This window comes from Chiloscyllium plagiosum, chromosome 6, assembly GCF_004010195.1.
Source record: "Chiloscyllium plagiosum isolate BGI_BamShark_2017 chromosome 6, ASM401019v2, whole genome shotgun sequence".
NCBI classification, from domain to species: domain Eukaryota; kingdom Metazoa; phylum Chordata; class Chondrichthyes; order Orectolobiformes; family Hemiscylliidae; genus Chiloscyllium; species Chiloscyllium plagiosum.
The window spans coordinates 12,367,993-12,394,787 of record NC_057715.1 but is presented as its reverse complement, the minus strand read 5'-3'; the positions used below and the strand labels follow the sequence as shown (position 1 = coordinate 12,394,787).

The 26,795-nt window shown below is 42.6% G+C and overlaps 1 protein-coding gene across 1 annotated transcript in view; it reads right to left on the bottom strand.

Annotated features, from left to right (window-relative positions):
- The window catches only part of LOC122550461 (nectin-3-like), a 110,790-nt gene extending 85,560 nt beyond the window's left edge, over positions 1-25,230 (bottom strand). Inside the window, exon 1 of the mRNA XM_043691210.1 lies at positions 25,206-25,230. Within this exon, the coding sequence (XP_043547145.1) occupies positions 25,206-25,215 (10 nt within the window). The 5' untranslated portion in view covers positions 25,216-25,230. The remainder of the gene's footprint in view (positions 1-25,205) is intronic.
- Positions 25,231-26,795: the final 1,565 nt, after the last annotated feature.

The following is a 26,795-nucleotide window of genomic DNA, read 5'->3' as shown; positions in this document are numbered from 1 at the left end:
TCCAGGGAACAGGAGAATCGACGTTTCGGGCATAAGCCCTTCTTCAGGAATGAGGAAGGTTTGTCCAGCAGGCTAAGATAAAAGGTAGGGAGGTGGGACTTGGGGGAGGGGCGTCGGAAATGTGATAGGTGGAAAGAGGTCAAGGTGAGGGTGATAGGTCAGACTGGGGTGGGGGCGGGGAGGTCGGGAAGAAGATTGCAGGTTAGGAAGGCGGTGCTGAATTTGATGGATTTGACTGAGACAGGCTGGGGGGAGGGGAAATGAGGAAACTGGTGAAATCTGAGTTCATCCCTTGTGGTTGGAGGGTTCCCACCCCAGTCTGACCTATCACCCTCACCTTGACCTCTTTCCACCTATCACATTTCCGACGCCCCTCTCCCAAGTCCCTCCTCTCTACCTTTTATCTTAGCCTGCTGGACAAACTTTCCTCATTCCTGAAGAAGGGCTTATGCCCGAAACATCGATTCTCTTGTTCCCTGGATGCTGCCTGACCTGCTGCGCTTTTCCAGCAACACATTTTCAGCTCTGATCTCCAGCATCTGCAGTCCTCACTTTCTCCATAAACTCCTGGGCAAAGTGGGCAGCACAAGTCTAGGGTTGGGCCTCGTTCTACTGTTTTCTTGTACCTATAGCCTAATTAATTGAACTAAATAGTTAATTGAACTAAATAGTAATTCCTATTTAGTACTGCTTAGTCTAATCGTGCTAGCATTTGAAGAAGAAATGAATAGTCTCTGAAAGCTTGTGTTCTCAAATAAACCTGTTGGACTATAAGCCTGTGTTGTGAGAGAAATCAGAATTAATGTTTTGAGTTGAGTGACCCTTCCTCTGATTTCTCTCCACAAATGCTGCCAGATCTCATGATTGTTATGCTGGTCAGAATGTTGCTTTTCTGTAGTCTTTCTCCTGATGCCTGCAATGATTTACAAGAGAATAGTCCACTCAACCCATCGAATGCTTCATCATGTGATAATGACAAATGTCTTTCTGAACCTCATTCTTCTATCTTCTCCCTGTAATCTTGATCCCTTTTCTAATCAGGAACCATTCTGTCTCTGTCTTAAATACACTCAATGACTTGGCCTCCACAATCTTTTGCGGCAATGAGTCCTACAGATTAACCATCTTCTAACTGAAGAAACTCGTTGTCATCTCAGTTCTAAAGGTTTATCCCTTCACTCGGAGGCTGCACCCTCATGTGCTAGTCTCTTCGTATTGCTGCTAGTTTACTCATAGAATTTATTTTCTTCTTCATTTTGTTGATATTAAAAACATGGTTACAGTCTTTTCACTTACCACTAATCGGCATGGTGGCTCAGTGGTTAGCACTGCTGCCTCCCAGCACCAGGGTCCCAGGTTTAATTCCAGCCTCGGGTGACTGCCTGTGTAGAGTTTGCGCATTCTCCTGTGTTTGTATAGAGTTTGCACATTGTCCCTGTGTCTGTATAGAGTTTGCACATTGTCCCTGTGTCTGTGTGGGTTTCCTCCCACAGGACAGGTGAATTGGTAATGCTAAATTGCCGTAGTCAGAGGGAAAAATGAGATTGGGTGGATTACTCTTTGGAGGGCTGAAGGGCCTGTTTCCACAATGTAGGGAAGCTAATCTTTGCCAATTGTATATTTTTTGTCAATTTAGTATAAAATTAGCTTCCTTGGTTCACCATTGTCAGTTTTTTCCTTCCTGAAATCCTTCTTCCTCATTAAGATATATTATTCTGAGTCATGAACTCTTGCTTAAACATCTGGCATTGTTCCTCAACCACCTTTTCTGCTAAACTCCTTTTCTGGTTCACTTCAACCACTTATGCCTCATTTCTTTGTAATGACCCTTAGTTAAATTTAACACAGTTGTTTCCTAGCCAGTTTTCCACCCTCAAAGTGAATGCTAAGTTCTAGCATGTTATGTTCACTGTTTCCTGGGGATCTTTTAGTCTGAGATCATTTACTAAACCTGCCTCATTACACATTGCCTCATTGAAATAATCTGATTGGATCCACAATGTATTGGTTTACGAAACTGTGCTGAATACACTCCATCAATTCTTCCTCATGGCTGCTAATAAAGTTACCCCATCTGACATTTCTTCCTTCTTGACCTTTCAAAAACTCAGATAACTCTAAATTTTACAGTGTTTTTTTTCTAATTGTCAGTTTCATGGAGGCCTGGCAAGTTTTCTCACAGCACCAAACTCAGATTATTAACTCAGAGAAAGTGAGGACTGCAGATGCTGGAGATCAGAGTCGAAAAGTGTAGCGCTGCAAAAACCATGACCCATTAGACAGCATCCGAGGAGCAGGAGAGACGATGTTTTGAGCAAGGGTTCTTCATCAGGAAGATTCCTGCTTTTCCAGCACCACACTTTTCAGCTCGGTTCACTACTTGCCTCCGTGCTGCTGTTGTGTGATTCTAACTCCATTCTGCCACTTACAATACCTGGAACAACTAACCCCTGCCAATGATATCCTGGAAATCACCAGAATCCTTGGCACCAACCTCTCAAAAAGGTCATTATGCACCCAGCACGGCTCTGTTAGTTCGCAGCTTCCATGCATTGCTCCTGACATTTGTCCTGGGCGTGAAAAGTAGGAAAATGGATACCTTGCTTCCTGGATAGGGACCTGTTAGTCCTAGTGGCCTGTTTCTGCAGAGGCGGGACAACATTTTCCCCTAAGACTAACAGAGGATGTAGTAACCCCAAACTACGGCAGCCTGCACTGAGGTTGCCAAGTCAGTGCAGTCTTAGCCATCTGGAGGAACGCACAATGATGTAGTAGGTACGTCAATGGCCCCTTCTCTACTCTGTCAGTGTAAGAGCCACCACATTCCCACCAATATCTAATTATTGAGTTCTAAGGAGAGGCTGGATAGACTGGGACTTTCTTCTCTGGAGTGTAGGAAGCTGGGGGCTGATCTTATAGAGGTTTATAAAATGAGAGGCATAGATAAGGTGAATTGCCAAGGTATTTTCCACAGGATAAGGGAATCCATAACGAGCAGGCATAGGTTTGAGGTGAGAGGAGAAAGATTTTTAAGGGAACTGAGGGGCAACTTTTTCACACACTGTGTGGTGCACATCTGGAACGAATTGCCAGAGGAAATGGTAAAGACGAGTACAATTACACATTTAAAAGACATTTGAATAGGTACATGAATAGGAAATATTTCAAAAGAAATGGGCCAAACACAGGCAAATGGGAATAGTTCAGTTTAGGAAACCTGGTCCAAAGTTAACCAAAGGGTCGGTTTCTGTGTTGTATAACTCTATAACTCCTCCCAGACTCATGCTCTACCACCCTTACTGTTTCCTGTAACATTTTCCTCCTTTTTCTGTGACTCACACCAACCACTGACATTACTAACTCTGCATGCCCTCTTTGCTAGCTGCCCATTTGCTTGGAGCCGCTGCATGCCCTCTTTGCTAGCTGCCCATTTGCTTGGAGCCGCTACCAAGTTGCACCAACAGTAACAGATGTGCTACCCACCTTTATGTCCCAGAATACCTGTAGCTGTCATAATCCATGTGGCAAAAGCCCACAATAGAGCTGAAAGAGTCAAGGTAGGTGGTGAGCCACCCAGTATTTGGATTCTCAGTCATCATGAGGAGAGGATCCTGACTCTGACCATGTCCAAGCTATTAGATTGCAATAAGAGGCTGCCATTAACTGACTGTGCCAGGCCTCTCTGACTGAAGGTTATCTCCTTTAATTAATGGAAGACTGCTGTCAATTATGACATACTTCCTGCATTTGTATCAAAGCTAGAACTCAAGTCAAGACTGCAGTTCTAGGAGTCTGATTTCTTTGGCTGAGGGGCCAATTGCAAAAAAACAGGGTAAGGCAATACAGGGATGGTGAGAGTGTGTAAATGCTATGACGGCAAGTGAAGATCCCAGAGATGTAGCCTCACGGTCCACAAGCTGGGTTGTGTCTCTGAGTACACAGTGTCCTCGCTGCTGCATTACAGTGATAGTTACTGGTGCAGCCCATGAAACAGCATTGAAATGCAGAAGCATCTGTAAGTGAATCAGTGATGTGTCATGAAGGCTCTTAGAGACTGCAAGGTCAGATGTCAATGTCTGTGGATCTGTTTGGCTGGTGCCCAGGGAGTCACCTAGTGTCCAGCTTGGGAGCTCTTCAGAGCCAGCAGAAATCTGAAGTCATCAGGTACCCATTCAGACTTTCAATTGAGAATTCTCAACATGTGGATTGCTCGTGGTGGACAGTAAAGCAGGAAGATTTCACAGATTCTCAGTTAATATGTTTGTGAGCAAGTCATAATCCCCCATAACTCTGGAATGAGAACATTTACCAAACAGTAGGATAAAGACACTGACAGAGCACAGCTGTGTCAAATGCTGCAAGACAGACAGGGCTTGATTGACACCTGGTTCTAGTAAATGAGAACTGGGTGCAGCAGATTATCATGTATTATGATATAATCACTGGTCAACATGCCAGCATTTGGTTTGACACTGACAGAGGCAACAATTAGACCCACACAGTGAGGGATACTACATGGAGAGATACTAAGTGATATCACCAGAGTGCAAGATCAAACAATTGTGCAGGAAGAAAGGGTTTTGATTCATGTTGCACTGGGACACGCAACCTGTGAGCAGACGAAGTGATGGCCTAGTGGCATTATGTGAGACAATTTATCCAGAAACTCAACAAATGTTCTCTGGACAGAGGTTCGAATCCCACCATTGCAAATGATTGAATGTGAATTAAATGCTTCACAAAAGATGTAATTTAAAACCTGTAAGTGAGTATTAAACAATTTCTGATGTTAAGAAAATCCACCGGGTGCATTCATGTCTTTAGTGAAGTAATCGAAGGTGGGAGTTTCCTCCAATTGTCCTCGACCCCGATAGCCCCGCCCTCCTGCGCATTGACCTTCTCAAGATGGCGGCTCTGAGGCCCGCACTCCCTCTTCCCTCAAACAAATGGCGGCCGTCACCCTGTGCCGCTTTCCCGACAGAGACCACCATCTCCTTATCAGGGCCTGGAGAGTCTTTTTCGGGTTTTTTCACCTGTATCCACGTCTTGTGAATTCTCTCCGCTCCTTTCTCCCAGTGAGTCTCCCACACGCCGCTCTCTGAAGCCGATCGTAGCCGCACCCGGAGAAAGCTGCTCCAAGTCTCGCCGTGTCTTCGTTAATGTGACACTGCGCATGCCCTTCATAGAAACCAAACTGCGCGTGCATCGGATGTTATCAGTGAGTTTATAGAGAACATTCATAACTGCATAGAATCACGGGAGAAATATTAGACATTAACAATTGCTCTGTCGAGTTACAGTCATTGAGGTGGCTCATATACAAATAGATTTCTCTGTCCAACTTAACCATAAGGGCTTGATTGACACCTGGTTCTAGTAAATGAGAACTGGGTGCAGCAGATTATCATGTATTATGATATAATCACTGGTCAACATGCCAGCATTTGGTTTGCAATATGAGGGTGAACTACAGCCTCTGTTCATTCTGTTTATGCTGACTACAAATAAAACTTCAATGTTTGCATTTGCCCATTGGTGTCTATATTTGACATTCCCCTATTTCAGAATGACAAGATGGGCCTGGAGTGGGCATTGGAGACAGGATTAGGGAATGTGGGTGCCAGTATTTAAGAAAGGTGGTAAGGACAAGCCAGGGAACTATAGACCGGTGAACCTGACGTCAGTGGTGGGCATGTTGTTGGAGGGAATCATGGGGGACAGTATGAACATATATTTGGAAAGGCAAGAACTCATTCGGATAGTAAACATGACTTTGTGTGTGGGAAATCATGTCTCACAAACTTGATTGAGTTTTTTGAAGAAGTAACCAAGAGGATTGATGGGGGCAGAGTAGTAGACGTGATCTATAAGGCGTTTGACAAGGTTCCCCATGGGAGATTGGTTAGCAAGCATAGATCTCATGGAATACAGGGAGAACTAACCATTTGGATACAAAACTGGTTCAAAGGTAGAAGACAGAGGGTGTTGGTGGAGGGTTGTTTCTCAGACTTGAGGCTTGTGACCAGTGGAGTGCCACAATGATTGGTGCTGGGTCCACTACTTTCCATCATTTATATAAATGTTTGGATGTGAGCATAAGAGGTATAATTCACAAGTTTGCAGATGACACCAAAATTGGAGGTGCAGTGGACAGTGAAGAAAGTTACCTTGGATTACAATGGGACCTTGATCAGATGGGCCAATGGGCTGAGGAGTGGCAGATGGAGTTTAATTTAGATAAATGCGAGGTGCTGCATTTTGGGAAAGCAACTCTTAGCAGGACTTATACACTTACTGGAAAGGTCCTAGGGAATGTTGTTGAACAAAGAGACTTTGGGGTACAGGTTCATAGCTGTTTGAAAATGGAGTCGCAGGTAGATAGGATAGTGAAGAAGGCATTTGTTATGCTTTCCTTTATTGGTCAGAGTATTGAGTACAGGAGTTGGGAGGTCATATTGCTGATGTACAGGGCATTGGTTTGGCCACTTTTGGAATATTGCGTGCAATTCTGGTCTCCTTCCTATCGGAAAGATGTTGTGAAACTTGAAAGGATATAGAAAAGATTTATAAGGATATTGCCAGGGTTGGAGGTTTTGAGCCATTGGGAGAGGTTGAGTAAGTTGTGGGGTGACCTTATAGATGTTTATAAAATCATGAGGGGCATGGATAGGATAAATAGACAAAGTATTTTCCCTGGGATGGGAGAGTCCAGAACTAGAGGGCATAGGTTTAGGATGAGAGGTGAAAGATATAAAAGAGACCTAAGGGGCAACGTTTTCACACAGAGGGTGGTGCCTGTATGGAATTAGCTGCCAGAGGAAGTGGTGGAGGCCAGTACAATTGCAACATTTAAAAGGTATTTGGATGGATATATGAATAGGAAGGGTTTAAAGGGCAATGGGCTGGGTACTGGCAGGTACGACTAGATTAGGTTGGGATACCTGGTCAGCATGGACAAGTTGGACAGAAGAATCTGTTTCCATGCTGTACTGAACTATGACTGTCTGACTCTATGACTTTGAGAGGGTGGTTAGATATCACTAAGGGCAGATAACCATTGTGGCGTGAATGTCAAGCAGTGGTTAGGGTGAGAGAATGGGTTGTATGTGTGAGAGAGTGTCAACCATACCAGCTATGTGCCTTTGTAGGACAGTTTGTGGCTATTATGCCATAACATTGCAGTGAATGACAATATCAAATGATAATGCTGCAGGTGCATAGCAGCCCTTCAAACATGCTTTTTGGCAGATATTTGCTGACTGGTGTGTTTATCCAGGAATAGTTATTGATTGGATGGTAGAATTGAACATTAGGGACACCATTGGGTGGGGGTGAGTCATTAATGAGGCAAGTTTGATAAGACATGACAAGAGAAATCCCTATTCTCCCCATGACACTTCACCAAAAAAATGTAAGATTCATCTCTTGGTCACTATTACAAAAAGTAATGTTTATCATTTACTTATGGAAGATTTAGATCAAGCCACTTCTGATTTTAAATTAATTTTTAGTATTCTGAGTCCTATTAACTAAAAGCTTCAAATGAGTGTGTGTGTGTGTGCAAACCAAATGCTGGCATGTTGACCAGTGATTATATCATAATACATGATAATCTGCTGCACCCAGCTCTCATTTACTAAAACCAGGTGTCAATCAAGTCCTGAAGAAGGGCTTATGCCCGAAACGTCGATTCTCCTGTTCCCTGGATGCTGCCTGACCTGCTGCGCTTTTCCAGCAACACATTTTCAGCTCTGATCTCCAGCATCTGCAGACCTCACTTTCTCCGTCAATCAAGCCCTGTCTGTCTTGCAACATTTGACACAGCTGTGCTCTGTCAGTGTCTTTATCCTACTGTTTGGTAAATGTTTTGAAATAATTGAAATTATTTACCTTTAAGAAATCCTGAATAATAAGATAATGCAAAGGGTATTTTTGTTTCTGGTTGAAGGTACAATTGTAACATTCTGAAGTGGCTGTGATGCATGATATACTTCCCTTTATAAACAGGAGTTTGAAATAAGTGGTTTGGCGAACTATTGAGGTCATGAAAAGGTCTCATTCAGTGCTTCGACCAATCAAGGATGGACACTTATGACATGGGAAAACCAATTACCTGTCTTCTGAATGTATTTAATCAATTTAGTCAGAGATGTTACTATTCACTTCTAGAGCAAGTGGGACTTGATACTGAGTGTTCTGGCCCAGAGGCAAGACCATTACCACTGCATTACAAGTGCCCTTGCCAGTTTTGTAAGTATACATATATTGGCTAGTCTTATTAAGAAACCTGATTATAGCACAGTTTCAGAGAACACCTCTGGGACACCCGGACCAACCAACCCAACCACCCTGTAGCTCAACATTTCAATTCCCCCTCCCACTCCACCAAGGATATGCAGGTCTTTGGACTCCTCCATCGTCAGACCACAGCGAAAAGACGGTTGGAGGAAGAACGCCTCATCTTCCGGCTAGGAACCCTCCAACCACAAGGGATGAACTCGGAATTCACCAGTTTCCTCATTTCCCCTCCCCCCAGCCTGTCTCAGTCAAATCCATCGAATTCAGCACTGCCTTCCTAACCTGCAATCTTCTTCCCGACCTCTCCGCCCCCACCCCAGTCTGACCTATCACCCTCACCTTGACCTCTTTCCACCTATCACATTTCCGATGCCCCTCCCCCAAGTCCCTCCTCCCTATCTTTTATCTTAGCCTGCTGGACCAACTTACCTCATTCCTGAAGAAGGGCTAGTGCCCGAAACCTCGATTCTCCTGTTCCCTGGATGCTGCCTGACCTGCTGCGCTTTTCCAGCAACACATTTCCATCTATAGCACAGTCTAGCCCAGTGTTATTGAGTACACAGCGTAAGACCAGAACCATACAACTAAACTCGAGTAAGAGGGTGAATTACAATGGTAAACAAAATAAAATTAACCCTATAAGATGGAACTTTGCTTGAAAAGACAATTTGACAGACCTGACTACAGTTTTACATCAAGAGTTACCACTAACTGAACAAAAAAATCTATTAACTTTTAGAAGAAGAAACACATTATTACACCTTTAAATATCTGATATAAATTAGCATGCAGTACAAGACCAGTCAATTTTTGAAGTTAAGTTTGAGGATGTGGTTACACTTGAGGAAGGAGGTGCAGAGGAAATTCATCCGGAAGTTCCCTGAGATGGAACATTTCAGCTACCAAGAGTGATGGATAAAATTGAATTGTTTTCTTTGGAGCAGAGACGTTTGAAGGGCTCCTGATAAGGATATACAAGGTAATGAGGGGCATGGATAAGGTGAACACAAAGTAGCTGTTCCCCTAAGTTGTCATGTCAAAAACAAGGCAAAATGAGGTTTAGAGGGAATTTGAGGAAATATCTTTTTATCCAGATAATGGTGGGGGTCTGGAATGCAATCTCTGGGAGGGCAGTTGAGATGGGAAACCTCACAACTATTAAAAATTGTTTGGATAAACATTGAAGTGTTGTAATATTCAAAACTCTCAGCGCATTGTGGGAAATTGGGACTGGCGTACATAGCAATATATTTTCGGTGGTACAGATGCGATGGGTGAAAGGACCTCTTTAACACTGTATCATTGAATGATTCTAAGCTGAGCACAAGCTGTATTTCACAGATAACTACAGCCCAGGAAGTGACAGGATCCTAAACTGTAAAAGGGAAAAAGTACTACCCTGTACGCCTGCATCAGTGCCTTGGGGGATTCAGTTGAAGAGGGCAACAAAATTTAATAAGCTGATAAAATTTGAGACGCTTAATTTAACACTGATAGGGGATTTTACATTTTATTGACAGTGTGACATGTAACAGGAGACCAGCCTCACTAATCTTTCGTCAGCAGTGTGTCATAACATCTCTGAACAAGTTGACCTGGAAAATGTCTAAAGCATTCTTACCAAACAGCATAGCAAGTTGTCTTAAAAACAAAGAGCTTTGACTTTTCTAAGTCTAAAATATAATTATGGGAATCCGAAGACAATGGGAAGACATATTATGCTGGTGGCAAACACCTACCAGTAAACCGAGAAGAGTTTAATTTACTGCTCTCAGAGAAAATCAACCAAAGTTAATGACAGACCAGAAATGTAAAAAGAATTAATTATTATACAAAATAAAAAAAACTGGCGTGTAGGTCTGTACAGGAGGTGGAGAAGTCAGCGTTTCGGGGTGTAACCCTTCTTCAGAACCTATGGTATATATCTCCAACCAAATCCAAATCATCTGATCTACTGGTATGAATTTCAAGACATCAGGCAGGACTTCAGTGAATTTGGCAAAAAATGAACCAGATCGAGTTTAAGCTCAGAAAATGTGAGGTCATGCACTTTGGTAGGAATAATCAAAAGACTGACCCTATTTCAATGGCGAAGGACATCAAAAATTGCAGCATAGTGTTCTTGTGCACGAATCTCAAAATGTTAGCATGCAGGTAAAGCAAGTAATTAATATGCTAAATGGAACGAGTTTGAAAATAAGGAGGTCTTGTTACAACTGTAGAGTGATGGCGAGCCCACGTTGGAGTACTGTGTACTGTTTCAGTCACTGTATTTATGAAAGAATATCCTGGCATTGCAGGCAGTTCAAAAGAGATTCACTAGTCTGAGTTATGGGATGGGAAGGCTAGAGCCTAATGGTATTCTCACTAGACTGTTGAAACAGAGACCGAGATAATGCAGTCTGGGCTTGGGTTTGAATACTGCAGTATGACAGATGGTGGAATTTGAATCTAATGAAAATCTGGAATTAACAACATAATGATGGCCATGAATCCATTATTAATTGTAGGGAAAAACCCATCTGGTTCTCTAATCAGGAAACAGATCTGTCATCTTTAGCTAGTCTGGACTACATGTGACTCCAGACCCACAGTTAGAGGTGGGCAACAAATGCTGGCCTAGCCAGCAACTCCCACATCCTGTGAATTAACAAAAAATAAGGTGATCTTATTGAAATTCAGAAGATTTTGAGGAACTTCATGGGGCTTTTGGACAGCAGATGAGGAATCCCAAATAGATTGACATCGATACAGAATAAGGGGAATCTGGACAGGACAACACAATGTTACGCATGTGGCTCAGGAGACTGTAGGGAGTGTATGTCCATCATGTGGTTTCAGATGACACTGTTTGGTAACTTTCTTGTAAAACTTGCTAAATTGCTGCACTGAGATATTAACCTTATTATTTGAGGCAACCGATAAAACAGACAATATGGTTAGTACAAGTGGAACTATGCGATCTAAACACAGGAAAATAAATCCCCAAGATACAATCTAGAAGGAACCAGCACAAGTGATGAATGAGTTACACTGATCGGGCTCATCTTGTACACTTTAATACAGAGATCGAATATTGACCAGTATTCATTTCCAAGTGTAGATATTTTTCCGTTCTCTAAGCATGTTGCACGTTTTTGCATGTAACGGAATCCATAGTCTGATAAGGTCATATAGAAGATAACGACAGCTTTGTGCACAGGATGTGTAAGTTTGATAAGTCAACAGCTTAATATATTCAAATTAAATGTGGGAGGAATGCGTGCTATAAATTAGCTAAAAGCATAATACTTTGCTATTAATTAATCCAAACATAAAGGCTGAATGAATTTTACTTTGTAAGGCCAAAATTATAAAAATATCTGCAAGGTGCCTTTTCATTAAGGAAGAACCATATGAATTCTGGCTGTGAGCCCACCAAATGGCTAAGGGAAAGCGAATAAGTCAATGAAGGCATGTCTGTGCATTTTAGATAACAGACATCTATGAAATAGTGATAACGTCATGTAGGAATTTCACTTCATGGTTCAAACGTACAGTTCAATGCACTAATTTTACTTTAGGAGAGACTTTTATAGGATAAGAAGACCCTGTCAATTTAACACTTCAGGACAACTAACATAAAATTAATATAAAAGAAGTTGCAAAACCAACAACTTTGCTGCAATCAGAAGAAAGCAAACGTGTCAATTATTTTGCTCACAAGAACCTACATTCAATAAGCACTACATTAGCTGGTGTTCATGATATGACACGAAAATACTGTAAATCCAAAATAAAAACAGAAACTTAGCACAAAAACACAAAAATTAGGAACAGGAGTCAGTCATTCAGCCTATTGAACCTGCCCATCCATTTGTTAAGATAATAATTGATCCCATTAAGACTTATACTCTACTTTCCTGTAAACTCTCCATACCCATTATCTTCTTATTGGTCAAAAAGCCTTGAAAATATTTGATAATCCAGTCTTCACTACTCGTGAGGGAAGAGATTTCTAAACACTAACAACCTTCTGAGAGCTGACCATAGTGCCATCCTCTAGTTTTGAATTCCCCTACCCTTGGGAAAAGACCATTGCTATTCATCTTCTCTGTGTCCCACATGATTTTATAAATCTTTATAAGGTCACCCATCAATCACCTATGCTCCAGTTAAAAACATCCCAAACTATCCAGCCTCCCCATATAACTCAAATGCTCCAGTCCTGATAACATTGTTGTAAATCTTTTCTGCACCCTTTCCAATTTAATAATACCACTTCTATAACAAGGTCATGATGAAGCTGCTCCTTTAATAAGATTATGCAGTTCTTGGTTTTTTTTGAGGTTGTAAATGACACAGATACCGAAAAGTCTGGGGTGTACAGTGTTTAGGGCCTGTTTGATAATAGCTAACAGATACTGCCTCATGCAGAGGCTTTCAAGTTTAATTAAAAAACTTGGACAATGAAAGGGGTGTGGCCAGTTCTCCCAGCTCAGCTATTCTCTGGTTTGGTTTTTTTTAACCAGTTGTGTGTAAAAGAAGCTGCTGGACACACAGAAGCAAGTCCAGGCTGGTACTCTCTCTCTGATTTCTATCCTGTAAGAACTTGGGTTTGAATTTACCTTTTCTGCCAAGGTGTTTTCATGGGATTGATGCAAGTATTTGGAACAGCATTCAGTTGGGCTGATCTGTTAGGTTTTCAGAGAGGTTAAATTATTGGGTATGTTGTTTTCTGTTGTTTGTATTTCATTCAGTAATCTTGTAAATAAATTCTGTTTTGTTTAAAACTAAGTGGTTTGAGCAGCTGATTCTCTCCTGGAATATCCACTTTACATCTGCTTAAAACAACTAGCAAAGTTATGGTCTGGGATACCTTCTTGAAATGTTTTGAGTGGTCTGGCCTGGTCCATAACACTGTACACATTATTCAAAAGTGTACACAGAGTGGTAAAGTAGGTTGCTTGCCTTCATTGCTCAGACTATTGAGTTATGGGAGTTGAGACTTCATGTTGCGGTTGTACAGAATGTTGGTGAGGCCATAGCCTTGTTAAAGGAGCAGCTTTGCCAAGCACGTTATCAGGACAGGAGAGTTTGAGTTATGAGGAGTGGCAGGAGAGGTTGAGATTGTTTTAACTAGAGCACAGGAGATTGAGGTTATAGAGATATATAACATTATACCGAACACAGATAAAGTGAATAGCAATGGTCTGTTCCCGAGGGCAGGGAGATTCAACATTAGAGGATGGCACCGTGGCTCAGTGCTTAGCACTGCTGTCTCACAGTGCCAGGTATCTCAGTTTGATTTCTTCCTCGGATGACTGTGTGGAGTTTGCACATTCTCCCAGTGTCTGTGGGCGTTTCCTCCCACATACCAAAGATGAGCAAGTTAATTCGATTGTCCATGCTAAATTAGCCAAAGTGTCCAGAGATGTGCAGGCTAGGTAGATTAGCCATGGGAAATGCAGGGTTATAGGGATTGGGTGGGGAGATCATTGGAGGGTCAGCATGGGCCGAATGGCCTGTTTCCACACCATAGGGATTCCATGATTCTAGAGGGGAAAAATTTTAAAGTGAAAGGAGAAAAATTTAAAAGGAACGTGGGGGGCAAATGTTCTACACAGAGGATGGTTTATGTGTGGAATAAACTGCCAGACGAAGTGGTAGATGCAGGTACAGTTACAACATTCAAAAGACTTTTTAGACAGGTACATGAATAGAAAAGGTTTAAAGGGTTATGGGCCAAATGCAGGCAAATAGGATTCGTTTAGTTTGAGAAATTTGGTAAGCATGGACAAGTTGGACCAAACAGTCTGTTTCCATGTTTGTGGAAACCCTTTGGTTTCCACACATTGTATGTAACAATTTTGCCTCACATTCCGTGCCTGCCCTGTAGAAAGCTTGTTTACCCATGTCTGCCTGAGAAACGGTTGGCCTTGCAGCTGTGCAGATACTTGATAAACGAGTTCTTTATCTTTGCATGAAGCTGCTCTTCTGTTTGCAAGAACCTATTGTATACTAACACCTGCTTATCATCTTCTAACCGATTCTGTCCAGACGCTACATGACTGAAGCTAATGCTGGGCAAGTTGCCCTATGCCTGCTCATTAGTCTGTAATTAACAGTCAGCTAATTGTAACCTACAAAGTCTCACGAATCTCTGTAACCCACTGGAGTGACTTGGACCATCCCATCAAGCTGGTCTCCTTGTTTCACCCCAAGATGTCACAAATAAATGTGTCAATACTCAAGGCTTGCGTGCGTGTTACTTTCTAAATTGACCGCTGTGTGCGAGCCACTCTCTAAATAACTGGTTTTTGCCCAGCAATGTCGTATGATTCTATAAATGCTGATGGAACTGTACAAGCATGGTGACACCACAACCAAAGTGCAGTTTCAATATGCCTGCTGAAGAAGGGAAGGCTTGCATTCAGATCAGCTCAATGAAGATTTCTGGGATGGAGAGTGTGGTGATTGTGATGAAGTCGGTCAGTTGGACATCATAACATAAGTTCCTTGAATGGAGCTGTCAATCTGGTTCAATCAAGGAGATCTGGCTGACATAAATGTCTGCTGCATATGAGGCACACAGGGAAACTCTGGAATGATAGCCCTTGTCTGGGAGCACTGCAGGCATTTAAAATGACACAGGTGACAAGGATGCCTGTCTTTTGGTAGATATTGGAGATGGTGATAGCCCAGTATTATCACCAGACTGTTTATCCAGGGACCCAGGTAATGTTCTGCTGACCTGGGTTCAAATCCCACCATAGTCACCACAGCTTCAGGACACTTCTGCAGTGGTTCCTCAGGATGGTGCTTTAAGCCCAACCATGTTTCACTGCTTCAGCAATTATCTTCCCTCCATCATAAGGTCAAAAGTGGAGATGTTCGCCAACCATGGGTCTGGAGTCATATGTAGGCCAGAGAAGTGTAATTCCCTCTGGTCATTAGTGAATCTTATACATGAAATTTGCAACTTTTTCTACATTCACCTGATATACATTGAGATGATTATTTGCAGTATACTTTAAGTTAGGGTCCCTCAATGGTGACTGCATGAGTCATTGGGTCATGACCTCTGAGACAGCAATGGTGACTGTGAAGTGGAGCCTCCTTTGTGAGAGTTGTGGGACTGGTGCCATGTCCAGCAGCACTGCCAAGCCCCTTTAGTAAAGTATTTGTGTATGCATGTGCACCCCATGAGCCGCATAGTGAGGAAATTGGCGTCAGACACCTCACCACTCATTTTGGCCCCCTGTTCTGGGACATTTTGTTCTGGAATGAGACAGTGGGGGGTTCAATGAAATGAAACTCACTAGAACAGCTGTGAGTGTTGGTGAGATGTCCTGAGTGAGATGGCATCACAGAGGGCATGCAGGATGAGTCATCTGGGAGACTGCGGTGGGTGAGAATGATTGAGGGAAGATGTTGCATGCAAGACTGAGTGCTGGCTTTGTGGGAGGTAAATGGAGTACAGGGTAAGGGTAGTATCCTGCTAATGCATGCAAATAGGCCTCTTGCTACTCGCAAACAAGTTTCTTGTCTTGGTAATTAAACCTCGGCTGCAGAATTGGACTTCTTTACTTAGCTCTGAGAGTCTAACTTTTCTGAACTCACCGTATTTTTACAGCAGACTCAGCACTGCCTCATATTTCAGGGACTAGGAAAGACTGCCCTTGGCTCTTGGAACGGGTAGATCAGGTGACAGTCGGTGTAACATTTTGGAGAACTGGAATGATTGTATCATAAGGGTTAGAATAACTGTGGAAAAGACTATGCAGAATAAGGATCAATTCAGGGAGTGTTGACTTAAAAGTGGCAAGAACAAAGTTTAGCCAAATAGACAGGCATGAAAAGTAGCTGCAGAATAGGCTACCTTCAGAGGAGATGGTTCCAGCACAATTGAGCTGCACACCCTCAAAATGCAAAGCTGGTGCAAACAAATCCAGAGCATGCTGGATGAAAATTGACAGACACGAAGATAAAGATGAAAGTATGCTTAAGACAATTGTCAGATATGGAACACAAAAGAGAACCAGGATGAATATAGAAGGTTCAGAAGGGAGGTGAAAAAGCAAATAAGTCGAGAGGGAGATTATGTAAAACACTGGCTGTTTGCTTATAAGGGATCTCAAAGTCTTCTACGGGACAAAAAAGGTGTTAAAAAGAAAAGGTAAGGACAATTGACACCACAAAGGTGATTTATACGTGGAGACAGAGACATGGCTGAGGAATTAAATTAATACTTTCCTTGTCTTTGCCAAGGAAACAGGTCATGTGGCTGGAGCTAATTCAGTCTCAAAGGTCCAAATTGATAAGGCAGATTGTAATTCAGATTGATAAGATACTGGGACCAGACACCATGCATCCAAGCAAACTGAAGGAAGTGTGAATGGAAATTGAAGGTGCATGGCCATAATTATTTAACCTTCTTTTGACTCAGTGGTGCGAGAAGTTTGGGAAACTGCAACATTTAAAAATAAATGTAAGGGTAAGCCCAGCAGCTGCAGAGACCAGTCAGTTTAACTTCAGTGCGAGATAACATTCAGAAACAATGACCCAGATATTCTGATGATCAGACAGTCATTGAAGCAGCAAAGAGTGGAGGTGTGTATCAGGGTTATGCAGAATCTCCAGCATAGCTGATGTGGAAAATACTCAGGAAATTAATGCAACCTCCCTGCATCTCCCCCAGAGTCCATTCAAATAAGAGAAATTTAGAAAATACAGAGTCACTTAAGCTTAACAGAAAACATTAGAGATCCACAGCCGGTCTAATTGCTGGTTAACTGAGGGAGGGCCACCATTTCTGGAAAAGGTTGTGGAGGAGTTCAAGAACAAGGACTGCTCCACAAATCCCAAAACTAAAGCCACTGTGGGAAATGAGGGAAGTCAAAGGAGGAAGTGTTGAATGAGCGATCATTTTCAGCTGGGATGGGAAGAGAGTGCTGCTGGATCTGGATTGTTTAGCCTTCCACTTGAAGAAGGCGCTCAGATCAACCTGATAATGTATGGGGGTGGAAAAGGACTGGGTACACACAGTGAAGAAGAGGTAGTTAGAGCCAGGAAACCAGAAACTATTGGAATACCATGGGGTGTCAAGAAGAATAACAGATGTATCCTGGAAGAGGCTGAAAAAGAGGGAGAAAAGTTAGTCAAGGTATTAGGAAATACGTTCACTGAGGCATGAACATACTGAGGGAGGAGATGATGGCATAGTTAGAGTGCTAATGGACTAGTGATCCGGAGCCACAGGTAAAATTTTGAGGATGTAGGTTTGAACTCCGTCATGGCAGATGGTGAAGTTTGAATTTAAAAATACAGAATAACAAACGAGTCTAAGGGCAACTGTGTAACCATTGTGGTATATTAAAAAAAATGTTTTACTGAAGTCCATTACGAAAGGAAGTCTGCCCATCCTTACCTGACTTAGTCTACAGGTGACTCCCAACCCACAGCAATGTGTTGATACTTGGAGCTCGGTGGGATGGTTAACACGTGCTGGCTGAGCCAGTGGTGCACAAATCCTCTGATCTAATAAAAACAATGGATCTACTGGGGCAGCAGTGTTTGGGGAACTAGATAGAGGTGGGAAGTTGTGGAGGAAAGACCTCCAGAGAAAATAAGGTCTGTGACAGTCTTGTAAAGAATGACTAGGGGCTCAGTGGTGGGACCATAGTCCAGGGGAAATTGGAAAAAAGGTTTTGAGAGTTTATGCTCACCCTTTTCAAGATAGAAGTCCAAATTCCACAGAGGACCACCCTTGTAGGTAGTTTTGACAGCAAAGTCAGGGTAACACCCAAGGTAAGTGAGTGCAGGTGTAACTATGGAAGATAAGTTAGTGGGAAAGGGAATGCAGAGAAATGGTGGATGCTTACAACCTTGATGAAAAGATCAAGAGTGGGATCAGAGGCCAGAGGGAATGGTCCAGGGGTTTCAGAACAATCTTTGAAATGTGTATAAAATGTCTGTGGAACTTGATGATGACCTGCCCAATGAAAGAGACGTGACAATGATGAAAGAAGAGTGGAGAGTGTAGTGCTAGAAAAGCACGGCAGGTCAGGCAGCATCGGAGGAGCAGGAAAATCGATGTTTTGGGCAAAAGGCCCTACATCAGAAATGAGGCTGGGAGGCTCTGGGGTGGAGAGATGAAGGAAGGGTTGAACATTGTGCCTCTTCTGAAAACCATTGATACGGGAATGTAAGGGATAAAACAGAACTCTTTGCTGAGCATAGACCATTCAGCCATCTCGCAAACTAAGCTAACCAAGAGAGAAAGGAATCAATTGAGGGGTGATTGGATAAAATAGAAAGTAAAACACAACAGAACAATATATAATGTTGATATTGATAACGCAGAATGTGTCAGGTTGTGCAAATTTAAGAGCACGCCAGTGGTTAGGGTCACAGATTTACAAATATTGAAATGAAAATACAGAAGTAAAGCCTGTGGCTTGGAAAAGATGTAGAATTCCATCAGAAATTGAATGTATTGGTAGGACAAACCGAAAATAATGTGTGTGGTCTTGTAGCTATTTCAGAGAATAGTTGGATGCAAGATGACAAGACTGGCCCCTAGATTGTCAATGTTATTTGCTATTTTGGAAGGAAGGAAAGCTTGGAAAACATGGTGGTGTAGCTCTGTTTATTAAGCATAACATTATTTAGTTTTGGGACCTTAGTTTAGAAAGTCAAGATGCAGAATCATTTGGGTAGAGAGTTAGGGACACTGAAGGACAGAGTAAAAAAACTTAACAGGTGCAAATAAGAAAGGTCAAAATCTCAAGCCCTGCGTGCTGAAGAAGAATCTTACTAACGTCCAAACATTGGCTGTTTCTCACCCCACAGATGCTTCCAGACCTGGGGTTCTTCAACATGTCCTGCTTTTGTTTCAGATGTCCAGCATCTGCAGTATTTTACTTTTACTTTTAATCTAGACTGCATAAAATCAGACAGACGATGGGCAAAGTGTATATAGGACAACTTCTTAGAACAGCACAGTTTAATGCTAACCAATAAACCAGCTAGTTTACTCACTGAATCCCTACAGTGTGGAAGCAAATCAATTGGCTCATTAAGTCTACACCAACCTGCTAAAGAGTACCCTCCCCAGACCCTATCCCCATAACCCTGCATTTTCCATTGCTAATGTGCCAAACCTGCACATTATGGGCAATTTAATATGGCTAATCCACCTAACCTGCATGCCTTTTGGACTATGGGAGGAAACTGGAGCACTTAAACAAAACCTGCACAGACACGGCGAGAACGTGCGCCCTCCATACAGACAATTGTCCAAAGGTGGAATTGAACCCAGGTCCTGGTGCTGTGAGGCAACCATGCATCACGAGAGTGATCCACTATACACCCATTAACCCAAAAAAACAAAATGCACAGACACAGATATCAGGAGAAATGCCAAACTAGATTTTCTGCAGAAATAAACTATTTGCCAAAGCTATCCCATGTTTCCTTTTTGCCCCACTGATTTCCCTCGTAAATATACTCCTATCGCCCTTATCTACTTTTATGCATTTTAAGACCTCCAGCACCTCCTCCTCTGTTTAATGGACACTTTTCAAGATATCACTATTTACTTCCTCAAATTCTCAAGCTTCAATTTTCTCTAAGTAAATATTGACATGAAATACTCATTTAATACCTCACCCATTTCCTGTGGTTCCCCACATAGATAACTTTGCTGATCTTTAAGGGGCATTATTCTCTCCCTAGTTAAGCTTTTGCCTTAATGTATTTATTAAAACTCTATGGATTCTCCTTAACTATATTTGCCAATGCTATCTCATGTTCCCTTTTGCCCTCCTGGTTTCCCTCTTAAGAATACTCTTACTGCCCTTACACTCCTCCAGGGATTCACTCATTCCCAGATCTCTCCACCTGACAAATGCCTTCTTTTTCTTCACCAGAGCCTCAATTTCTCTCTACATCCAAGATTCCCTACCCCTACCAGCCTTGCACTTCAAATTAACAGGAACATATTGCCTCCAAACTTTTGTTAAATTTAATTCCTTCTGGAGCATGAAGACGTTAGTGAGTTAGTTCTGCACAATGTCTATTTAAAAAAAAATGTGTTAAACTGGTGCAAAGTATTGCACGTATTAGACTTCCCCTCAATTCATTATGAACAGGCAATCAGCAGAAATGAAGCAATTCATCTGAAGAAAGAAAAAAAAATGAAGCAATTCATCAACTTTGTTAGCAATTCCAACCCACCCTCAAATTCATTTCGTCGATCTCGGACACCTCTCTTCCCTTTCTTGACCTGTCCATTTCTATCTCTGGCGACAGTTTACGGACCGGCATTTGGCATAAACCGGTCTCCCATATCAACCTGGACTACTCCTCCTCCCCCCACCCTGTATCCTGCAAAGACTCCATCCTATTTTCCTAATTCCTCCGTCTCCATTGCATCTGCTCTGATGAGATGTTCTATTCCCAAGCATTCCAGATGTCCTTCTGTTTCCAATCACATTTTTCTCCCCCTTTGTCATCCAGACAGCCCTCCACTGCACTTCCTCCAAACTTTGCTCGACTGCCTAAACATAGTAAAGATAGGATTCCCGTTGTAGATTAGATTACATTACAGCGTGGAAACAGGCCCAACAAGTCCACACCGACCCATGCCCCTACATTTACCCCTTACCTAACACTACGGGCAATTTAGCATGGCCAATTCACCTGACCTGCACATCTTTTGGACTGTGGGAGGAAACCGGAGCACCCAGAGGAAACCCACGCAGACACGGGGAGAACGTGCAAACTCCACACAGTTAGTTGCCTGAGGCGGGAATTTAACCCAGGTCTCAGGCGCTGTGAGGCAGCAGTGCTAACCACTGTGCTACTGTGCCGCCCACTTTTTTTAAAAACATGCTTTTCTTATTATTCCTTCATACATTAGATTAGATTACTTACAGTGTGGAAACAGGCCCTTCGGCCCAACAAGTCCACACCGCCCCGCCGAAGCGCAACCCACCCATACCCCTACATTTACCCCTTACCTAACACTGCGGGCAATTTAGCATGGCCAATTCACCTGACCTGCACATCTTTGGACTGTGGGAGGAAACCGGAGCACCCGGAGGAAACCCATGCAGACATGGGGAGAACGTGCAAACTCCACAGTCAGTTGCCTGAGTCGGGAATTGAACCCGGGTCTCTGGCGCTGTGAGGCAGCAGTGCTAACCACTGTGCCACCATGCCGTGTCCTCACCTTTCTCCCCACCAGCCTCTGCATCCAACGTACAATCCTGAAACACTTCCACCAATTCCAATTAAACCCATTACCCAGAACACCTTCCTCTCCCCATCCCTCTCTGCCTTCCTCAAGGACCATTCCCTTCACCACTCCTTGGTTCACACCACACTCCCCACCAACCTCTCCCACTTCCACTCTCCTTCCGACTCGTCCATCCTTGGCCTCCTCCATTGTCGCAGTGAATTAGACCGCAAGTTGGAGGAACAATACCTCATCTTCCACCTGGGCAGCCTACAGCCTGGAGGACTCAACATCAAGTTCTTCAATTTTAAATTACCTTCCCACCCATCCCCTGGATCCATTTCCAGCCCCGTCTCTTTCCTTCCATTCCACTTACTGACCATTCCTTCCAGCTACTAACTAGATTAATCCTTCCCATCGAGCTACAAGGTCGTACCCACTACCTGTGTCCATTTATCACTACCTCACCTCCGCTACTCTCCCTGCCCAACCCTCCCCTTTATCTGTAGCTCCTCCTACCCCCATATCCTCCCAAGCCCATATCCAATCCTGAAGAAGGACTATTCCTGAAACGTTGACTTCTCTACTTCCTGATACTCCCTGGCTTGCTGTGTTATTTCAGCCTCCTGTTTGTCTACATGAAATAAAGCAATCATTCAAACCTCTGTTGCCTTTGTTAAAAACAAATTGGAACTTTTGAGTTTTTGATTACAATAGCTTTGCTATTTCTCTGAAAAATGTAAGGGGAAGATTTAATTTCCAGGTAAGTTTCCTTCATTTCTTTTTCCGGATTCTTAAATCACAAATCAGTTCTCAATTGGTTTGGTTTTTTCCCTCTTTAAATTAAACGTTAATTGTCATCTATTTTCTTGCCCTTATCTGTTCATAAACCAAACAGCACCTTCTTTTTTAAAAAAAAGCACTGTTAATTGTCAGTAAAGAAAGGGTTCACATTAAATAAAAGAAATTCTTGCTTTGTCTATCCCAGGGTGCACTCATTCTGGCCCTGGTCCCACGGTGCTCCCCCCCCTACAAAGCTGAAGCCCCTGATTCCCTGCAGTAGCAGAGTAAGAACAAGAACCGCCCGGCTCCTAAAACTCAGCATCAGACACAGTCTTTCTCCGCGCTGAGATTAAATGACAAATGATCCTGATTCCAATCCAGACTCAGACTCCCAATGAAAGAATGTGTTGTATAACAAGAATGAATTTCTTGTGTTTCACATTGGTTATTCATTTCTGCAGAGAAACGAGTTGGGTGTTTCTCCTGATGTCTGTGCCTCTCTGCATTTTGTTTTTGTAACTGTACTGAACCAAGTGTAAATTTAAAAAAAGCAAAACTCATTGTTGGTCTATTGGCTCCCCTCTACTTCCTGCTCCTCCGCCCTTGAACTCCACCGTTAACTGCAACAGCAACAGAACTCCCCTGCTCCTGTTCCTCACCTTCTACCCAACCAACTTCTGGATACAACGCATCATCCTCTGCCATTTCCACCCACTACAATCAGACCCCACCACCAGAAATATATTTCCCTCCACACCTATTTCAGCATTCCCGCAGAGACCATTCCCTCCGTGACTCTCTCGTTACATCGACACCCCCCACAACTCAAAATTCACTCCCGTCACCTTCTCTAGTCACCAAGAGTTGTAAAACCTACGCCTCACCTTCATCCAAGGTCCCAAGGGATCCTTCCATATCCAGCAGAGATTTTCCTGCACCTCCAAACACCTCATCTACTGTGTCCATTGCTTTCGATGTGGTCTCCTCTCTATTGTGGAGAAAGGACATCTACTTGTGGAACGTTTCAGAGAACATCTCTGGGATACATGCAGTAAATAACTCCATTGCCCTGTGGCCGATCACTTCAACTCCCCATCCCACTCCAAGAACATGCAAGCCCTGGACCTCCTCCAACACCAAGTCCTAGCCACCCGACGACTGGAGAAAGAACACCTCATCTTCCGCCTTGGGAGCCTCCAACCACATGAAATCAATGTCGATTTCACCAATTTCCTCATCTCCCCATCTCCCACCCTATTCCAGATCCAATCCTCCAACTTGGCACCATCCTGTTGAACTGAACTACCTGTCCATCTGCCTTCCCACGTATCCATTCCTCCCTCCATGCCGACCTTTCACCATCACCCCTCATCTTCATCCACCTATCATATTCACACAGCCCCACAACCTCCCATTTCTCTCTGAGCCCCCTTGCCTCCCCCCAATTCCTCATGAAGAGCTTATGTTCAAAACGTCAACTCTCCTGCTCTTCTGATGCTGCCTGACTGGCTGTGCTTTTCCAGCACCACACGTTTTGACTCTGATCGCCAGCATTTGCAGTCCTCACTTTCTCCTCCATCAGAGACAGATGACTGGCTTCCTTTAACCTCAGGAGATTTCTAAGGGTCACCACATCTCAGGCAAGGAGAAAAGGAGAGTCCATTAAAGTAACTTCATCCAATACAGGAATTGAAACTACACTTGGCATCACTATGCATCACAAACTAATTATCCAATGTATAGAGTTAACTGAACACCCCAGAAGATATGAGTAACTCAGCACAGAATGAGGCTTGTGAGCTCATCCTGCCATCTTGTGGCTCATTTGAAACAGCTACCCAATTGCTTTCATCCTGCCGCTCTATCGTTAATGATGAAAACTTCTTTCAAATTTCAAGCAAATATTCAAATTCTTTTCAAACCTAATACTTGAATCTGTTTCTACCACCATCTCAGGCAATTCATTCAAACTATAGCATGGTGGGAAAGTCTCGATGAGTTGAAGGTTCTCTACTATACTGTATAATTTTATGATAATAACTCGCTACATCTTTTTCTTCCATGTGCCATCTATGGTTCTTTTACTAAACACTTTAATACTGGTTCCTCTAGTTTTTAACTTTTCTGCCATTGGTAAATATTTTATCTTATTTATCCTGTTGGATAGGTTACTTTCAGACCGGCTGAATTTCTCCAGCACATTCTGTCCTCATGATGTTTTTATTCTGTTTTTATTTCCAGTATTCAGATATTTTCCTTTTGTTTTACAGGATTTTCTTCACGAAGGAAGAAGGGTTACTGGACCTGAAATGTTAACTCTGCTCTCTCTGCACTGATCCTGCCAGACCTGCTGAGCTTTTACAGCTATTTATGTTTTAGTTTCTGGCTTTCTTGAGTCTTCAGGTATTGTTTTGCTGCAAAGAAGGAGAGAGGGAGACCACCTGCCTTTTCTGCACGTCTGAAAGCTTCTGACTTTTATTTATCTGTATATCCACAGCTGCTTGCCTACTTGGTGGCTATCACTTAGTTGTTGGCAGGTCGAAGACCTTTATCACTGAAGACTGGTCACCAATCAGCTACTTGTTCTTTGCAAAATCTCCCTTTGTATACACACTGTGGTTCCAGCCTATCTGCAGTAAGTCAGTCCACTGCTTCTACAAGTAACTTGTACTCAGTGTCAGTAAATTACTTTTAAGAAGTGCAGCAATCCCTTCTACCATTCTAGCTTTATGTATTTCCTCTTTCAGTCCACAATGAAAAAATACAGAAAAATAAAAACATACAGTCTTTACAAACTTTTCATGGCAACAATCTTACACAGCATCTCTCCTCCCCCCCAACCCCCCCACCACTCTTTGTTTCTGTATAGTTAATCTACTGAATTCAGGAATATATTGTTTACCAGTATCCATTCTCCAGACAAATCTCTGACTTTAAATATTCATACCGACTTGGATGAATCGGTGATCTCTGTTTAAGGATGTGACAATATTGTAGCTTAAAGAGGAGTAGCGAATTTTGATAAGATTTGTAGCTCAGGTTGAGGTTCTGGATGTAAGTTTGCTCGCTGAGCTGGAAGGTTCATTTTCAGACGTTTCATCACCATGCTGGGTAACATGCTAAAACAGCAGCTAATGAACTTGAAAGACCCTATAAAGACAACAAGCAAAACTAATGTCATTTACAAAATACCTTGCAAGAACTGTAACAAACATGACATTGGACAAAGAGGCAGAAAACTAGGATACTTGAACATCAAATAGCCACAAAAAGACATGACCCACTCTCACTAGCATCTTTACATACAGATGAGGAAGGACACCACTCGACTGGGACAACACATCCACTCTAGGACAAGCCAAACAGAAACAGAAGTGTCAAGCAGTCTTCTCAAAGCCAATGGGTTTTATTTTTTAAAGTTGGAAAAATAAAAACAGCCTGAATGAGTGAGGTCTAGCTCCCACAGAACCTGAACTTCTTTCAGTTTTAGCCTTCAGTAGCTGTTGCTGGAGTCTTGAAGCTAGGTGTAGAAGGTTCTTCTCTCTGTTTCAGCTAAAAGCTGGGGTTCTCTTCCTGCTTCTAGAATTGCATGTGAGACAGTCTATTTTACTTATGGATACTGCCATGGATAGATACATCAGCATAGACTGTCCACCCCTTGCTTGCAAAATCTGCAACAGTTGTGTCCAATATTAGAAGTGATTCTTCAATTGGACAAGGTTTGTAGGATAATCGTAAATGTGTGAAGAATTGTACTGGCAAACAATTTAGGATTGTCAGTCACTTTCGCAGTAGACTGCAAGATACGTGGGTCAGTACACAGGGCCATGTTTTGTGTAGACAAAAAGAACATGTGCATATACCATTCCTGTTTCAGCTCAACAAAATAAATAACACATACCTGCTGATTCATTTCTCATTTCAACACACTGACCAATCAAGATCAACCCGTCAGTTTTAAAATCAAAACCAAGCTTGGCATTTAACAAGCTACATTCTCCATGGCAATGTCTCAACCAGAGACCACTTGCCAGCCTGTCAGCACTGTCCTTTCATACAGCATAAATTTTGGCTTCCCTTTATTGAAAATTTTGTTAAGTATCTCTGCAGTGATTGTAATGAGGTCAGCCAGGTGGACTTCATAGTATATGAGCTCCATGATTGGGCTGTTAATCTGGTCCAATAAGGGAGCCCCAGCTGACAGACATAACTGGGAGTGTCAGAGATCTTCATGATTTCAAGATGAAAAACTTTGATAAACTGTGTCAAAGTCACTACATTTAAAATATTAATCTCTGTTTTTCTCTCCACATATGCTATCAGACCTGCTGAACTTCTCCAACAATTTCTGTTTTTGTACCATGAGCCCTTATACTGTTCTGAAATGTTTTAACCATTTAAGTACTCCACGCTGACAGATTCTCCAAGCAGACTGAATTCCTCCATGTTGTAGGAATAAGGTAAGACAATAAAAATAATTTATATAAGACAG